At 46.9% G+C, this 5,620-nt stretch overlaps 2 protein-coding genes across 2 annotated transcripts; one reads left to right on the forward strand and one right to left on the reverse strand.

Moving 5' to 3' along the window:
- Positions 1 to 1,374: 1,374 nt before the first annotated feature.
- Positions 1,375 to 3,726, reverse strand: LOC136479212 (uncharacterized). The gene is made up of 7 exons (XM_066477147.1): positions 3,711 to 3,726; positions 2,823 to 3,034; positions 2,532 to 2,727; positions 2,433 to 2,476; positions 2,333 to 2,352; positions 1,770 to 1,861; positions 1,375 to 1,675 (listed from the first exon to the last, which is right to left on the reverse strand). The coding sequence occupies exons 1-6, from the start codon at positions 3,724 to 3,726 to the stop codon at positions 1,789 to 1,791; spliced, it is 561 nt and encodes a 186-aa protein (XP_066333244.1). The 3' UTR covers positions 1,375 to 1,675; positions 1,770 to 1,788.
- LOC136479213 (uncharacterized) lies at positions 3,725 to 5,200 on the forward strand. The gene has a single exon (XM_066477148.1). The coding sequence runs from the start codon at positions 3,725 to 3,727 to the stop codon at positions 5,198 to 5,200; it is 1,476 nt and encodes a 491-aa protein (XP_066333245.1).
- Positions 5,201 to 5,620: the final 420 nt, after the last annotated feature.

Below are 5,620 nucleotides of genomic sequence, written 5' to 3' on the forward strand. Positions count from 1 at the left end.
TATCTTGTAGTCCAGAAAATGATTTACATAAGTGTTTGCTTAAGTTACTAGAGAAGAGATAAGCATCTACTCAGTAAAATATGATGCAACTTATTATTTCTTTAATGCAAACCTATTGAAAACACTTGGGAGGATGCATTCATCACATCATATCATATTATACATGTCATCATATATGTATTAGTGATATCTTATTTTATGCTCATGCATATAGGATCGTCCGAAGAGATAACTCTCCTAGAGTTCAACGAAGAAGATGAGGAGGATCAGCAGGAGACGCCTCAAGCCACAGCTATAGGAGAAGAGGAGCAAACTCTCGAAGATCTCCCTAAGTGCCTGATTCATCAGCCAACCTCTTTCCTCAAAGGCAAGCCCCGGAGCATTCTAAGTCTCTCATATTTTACAAAATATCACTTGAGTCCTTTATGTTTGATGCATTAGGTTATAAGAGTTGATTGGAAACACTTGATGCATAGAACTACCTTGTCCAGTTACATATATCTTTAACCCTATATAGGTCCAGGATCGAATATATGCTTAGCTCTGCTTAGACCGATAAAAGTCAGGTGATTTTCTATCACCTGCGAGATATAGGTGGATACCAAAGCATGGTTGGCTATATTTGCTATCGTGGAAAAGAACCATGGGGTAATGTAAATGGAGGCCGGGTGGAATCTATGTGTAAGTTGACTCATGTGATTCCGTCTGTGCCGGTTAAGGACCGTATCCTTGAAGTCACTTTATTTTGGTTTATGATGGATAAGTCTAGCTGAGTACCTTCTCATACTCAGGGTTCTATTCCCATTGTTGCAGATGGTAAAGTTTATCACGGCTATTGCAAGAACTGCTTTTGTCCCATCGTGGACGAGGAGTGAGCCCTGGGCAGGCATCTCTTATTAATCCTTCTTATATGCTTTTGTGGGAGTGTGATCATGAGTTGGAACTCTATTTGAACTATAATGGCATATTATAGTTTCAAACTTTAATTTGCTTCCACTACTATTTACTAAACTTGGTTTGTAATAATCTTAATTCATACTCTGATGAATGAACTGTATTTATGAACCTTATGTAACATGTGACATGTATGTTGAATCATGTATGATCTTGGTTGGTAATCCCCAAACTGTTTCGAGATAAGAACAAAATTTTACTAATAGCAATCTTCCGGTACATATATATAGCAAAAGTTCAGTGCTGCTCTGGCTAAGATTTGGTGGTTGCAGATTAGGCACTCACACTGGTTATACATCTTTTTAGCGAAGTACAAAAACCTATGGATAATTCAAAGAAAAAGAGGCGCGCCAAATAAACAGCATGCGTCCACTTGGAGATGAACTTACGGGCCTGCAGATTGCACTACCATTACTGAGAGCGAGCTCAACTCTAGAGTTGTGAAGTTCAAACAAAGCAGGAATACTTGAAACAAATATAGGAAACACATTATTGTTCCCGACGTAACAAAACCAATGAGACAACAGCTAACTTTGCTTCAAGAAGTTTCTCAAACTGAACTTCACACTTTTTGAAATCATGGACAACAATTGACAAGGGATCATTCCAGGTACCCTCTTACCCTATCTCTAACATGGGGATTTGCCCCTTTTGTTATGAGATGGCTAATGACAGCCTCTTATTTTCCTATAAATGCCTTGTGAAGAGAGGTGAAGCCATCCTGTATCAACAACACTTGCGTAGTTAACTCTGCCTTCCCAGATGGGGTTCGTCAGATACGAAAGAGAAATGGAAATCATAAGCACGTAGCTTACTCTATCAAGTAAGTTGATGTCAACACCACTGTCCAGAAGCTTGTCCATCAGGGGTATCTGCAGTGCCAGCTATGAAGTGGATGTCATTTCGGCTGCACCAAACAATTCATCAGGAATTAGATTTAGCATCCAATATTTCAGAGAAGCAGTTAAATCAACGCATTCATTTGATGCCGGACGGATTAAGATATCTCAAATTTTTAGCAGCAAATCGAGAAATGCATCATCATAGACAAAAGAAAGATGGTTCCTAAATATTAAGACAGCTGGAAACTGATGATATTCTAGTACGTCAGGGGTCTCGTGCTCATCCAAGATAGTCTTTTCTTCAGGCATTAGGAGAAGCTCGATTTCTAGGCAAACAAAAAATCAGTGGTAGTGTAGAACACAAAGTAGAGCGGATGGTCTCTCAAAGAGTAGACCGATAAGCAGCAAAGAAGTGAATTTGTGTGGGTATAAATCCTACATCGACTCATCTTCTGCTCCAGAGATCCTGTTCCAAGCAAGAAAAAAAAACAGCAAGCTTGTCAGTCACACCAGCAGGGACACATGCGTCATCATACCGATCTACAATCTCGACAACCTGCAGCACAGAAAACAACCAACATAAACAAAATGACGGAGCTTATATTTGAAACCAAGCATATAGGATATTGGGCATACTTGTTGTGAAGCTCGCAGCATTTTGGAGTTTGATGTAGGAAATACTGAAATAACATGTGTAACATAAGAAGTCAGATAAATTTGTACTATTGAACTTACCCATTTTGGAGTAAGAATCGGCTTGCAAGCTGGAAGCTCCTGCTGCGTAAACTTGGAATCTGTTTGCACAGAAGGACAACGTTAGAAATCCAGGCCAGCAGCTGCCGCGGCCAGGGGGGCTGCGCCCCCAGCCACGGGGCCAGCCACGGCGGAGGCCTGGCCAGCCGCGCCCCTGGCGGCCGGTGCCCGCCCTGCCCTGGTAATCAGATCAGATCCGAGCACAAATAGTAAGTTAGGGTTTGGGTGCTCGGTTTGGCACAGCGGGAAGGGAAGACCAAGAGGCGGACGTACCTGGTGGCCGGGCGCCGCGAGCGCGAGCTCGAGCAGAGGTGGGCTGGCCAGGCAGGGCGGCGTGCGTCCTGCGGGCGGTGGGTGGGCTGCCGGCGGCCAGTGCCCTGGATGCGTTCCCTGGCAAGCTTGGAGTGGGCGTGGCGTCTCGGGGAGAGGGAGAGTCGTGCGTGAGAGGGGGTGTCGGTGTGGCAAGGCTTCAACGCGTGATGTGTCTCAAAGTTTTCAATTATAGTAGAGATAGAGATAAACAGTCATAAGGTTACCAAACACTCCGCTTTAGACTAGTACCCCTTCGTTCTAAGTTATAAGATGTTTTAATATTTCTAGATACATTTCTTTTACTATGTATCTAGACATAGTGTATAGCAAAAATTATATATCTAGAAATGCTAAAACGTCTTATAATTTCGAACGGAGGGAGTATCATCAAAGAAATAATGCTTGGAGAGTTGTCTTTTTTTTGCGAAATAATAAAATGTTGGTCCTAACTGCCAACACCTCTCCTCAAAGTCTCAAACATGCGACATTTTAGAAATGAATTTGGACACATTTCTTACTGCTTGGACACACACGTATAGTCAAATCTTATAACCTTCAATTCACGTGCTCTTCTCTTCTAAACTTTGGTGCCAAATCTTCGCACTTGCAAACATATATATACAAAATGGCCAATAAATGGATAGAGCATCATTATATATTTCATAAAAAATGATTGGACTAATCGACCATGTTTGATTGAGAAATTGCTTTCTCTTCCCCTTTGAAATTTTTATATAATGGCTTACTTATTCCTTTTTCCTATGTAGTCACATGTTGTTTTGGAGAGAGAGCGGCAGTCACCCTCAGCCAGCACAGCAAAATCCCCCCACCTCAACCCTCCTTGTCAACCCGACGGTAGCCCCATGGCCCCCAAGCCCCCCACTCGAAAGCCCTACGCGGACATCGGCTCGGCCTCCTCCTCTTCCGAGGAAGACACCTCCTCCTCTGGCGACGAACACGAGGCGGAGCAGCGTCCCACCACAAACCCTTCAATCCCGGCACCGGCGGGCCACTCCTCCTCATCCGAGGAAGACACCTCCTCCTCATCCTCCAGCGACGAACACGAGGCGGAGCAGCGCCCCACCACAAACCCTTCAATCTTGGCGCCGGCGGGCCAAGAAGGCGACAGTTACGAGGGCGATGATGATGAGGAGGATGACGATGACGAAGGCGAGCCGGCCGGATCGTCCAATGTGACCGCCAAGCGGGGCCCATCCCCGCCGCCGCATCTCCAAGGTCTGCCGGAGCCACAGACCCCGCCCGAGGGGAATGTGCCTTCTCCCAAGCTTACCAAGCCCTCCCCGTTGAAGCGGATGGTGGCCGCGGCCAAGCTCGCCGAGCCATCCCCGTTGAAGAAGAAGGCTCCAGCGGATGCCCCCTCCAAGTCGCCACCGCCGGAGAAGCCTGCAGCCACCGGGGAGGACCACCACACCAAGTCCTCCTCCTCCTCCTCCGGCGACGAACACGAGGTGGAACAGCGCCCCGCCACAAACCCTCCTATCCTGCCACCGTCGCCGTCGCCGCCGCCGGCGGGCCAAGAAGGCGACAGTTCCAAGGGTGATGACGAGGAGGAGGAGGACGACGACGAAGGCGAGCCATCCGGATCGGCCAATGTGACCACCAAGCGGGGCCCATCCCCGCCACCGCATCTCCAAGGTCTGCCGGAGTCACAGACCCCGCCCCAGGGGAATGTGCCTTCTCCCAAGCTCACCAAGCCCTCCCCGTTGAAGTGGACGGCGGCCGCAGCCGAGCTCGTCGAGTCGTCCCCGTCGAAGAAGAAGGCTCCAGCGGATGCCCCCTCCAAGTCGCCACCGCCAGAGAAGCCTGCAGCTGCCGGGGAGGGCCACACCAAGTCGCCGCATATGGCAATGCCGGCGAAGGAGGTCGCCGAGGTTCCGGAAAAGGCAGTGGCGGCCAAGAAGGTCGCCAAGTTGCCAGAGAAGGTAGTGGCTGCCAAGAAGGTCGCCAAGCCACCTCCACCAAAGAAGGCTGCGGCTTCTGCAGCCAGGAAGGAGGTCGCCAAGCAGCCCCCGCCTTCTAAGGCTGCGGCTGCTGTGTCCAGGCAACCAGCTGGGAAGGAGGTTGCTTACAATGCAGAGAAGCATTTGCAGGAGAAGAGAGAGACCTACTGGTACCTCGCTGAGGCTGTGAACGCGCTGGAGAGAGAACACAATACTCCAGGCATGTGCAATGCCGCATTCCTCAATATTGCTGATGGCAAGGCCGCTGTGCTCAACGCCAAGATCAAGAAGCAAAGGATGGCTGAGGCCAAATTGTTTCTCAAGAGATGTGACATCAAGAGAGAGGTCATCAGGATTATGTCCGACTTGATCAAGTGATCTCACAGGTTGATTCGCTCTCCTTAGCATGAATTGACAGCTAGTATTTTAGTTTTCAATTCAGTAATTGTTTACAACAATAATTGTTTGCTGATCTGCCTGAGTAGTTAGTTTCTTGGTGGTACTTGCTAATAGAAATGTAAAGAAAATAATTTCGACAATGGCTCATCATTATAAATGGTTGTTTTGTTCCATTAAAGTGAACGGCCTTAATTACATAATGTAGTCATACCTATTTTATTTTTTTCCATTCTGATTTACACTTCAGATGCTTATATGTGATGTAATATCCTTGTTTTATTATTTTATCATCAATCTTTTCACTCCTGTACAAGATGGAGATACTTCATAGAGTTTTAACGCATGATTTTAAGATTGGTTGACCATTTCATGGCTAGAGGTTAAACTCAAATGTTTCAG

The sequence above is a fragment of the Miscanthus floridulus genome, chromosome 9, assembly GCF_019320115.1.
Source record: "Miscanthus floridulus cultivar M001 chromosome 9, ASM1932011v1, whole genome shotgun sequence".
NCBI classification, from domain to species: domain Eukaryota; kingdom Viridiplantae; phylum Streptophyta; class Magnoliopsida; order Poales; family Poaceae; genus Miscanthus; species Miscanthus floridulus.

Coding starts and splice junctions, on each gene's coding strand:
- LOC136479212 (XM_066477147.1), bottom strand. Junction 2,728..2,822: donor TCGCGGCGCCCGGCCACCAG/GTACGTCCGCCT, acceptor TCTGATTACCAG/GGCAGGGCGGGCACCGGCCG. Junction 2,353..2,432: donor TGCTGCGAGCTTCACAACAA/GTATGCCCAATA, acceptor TCTGTGCTGCAG/GTTGTCGAGATTGTAGATCG.
- LOC136479213 (XM_066477148.1), top strand. CDS start 3,725: ATGGCCCCCAAGCCCCCCACTCGAAAGCCCTACGCGGACATCGGCTCG.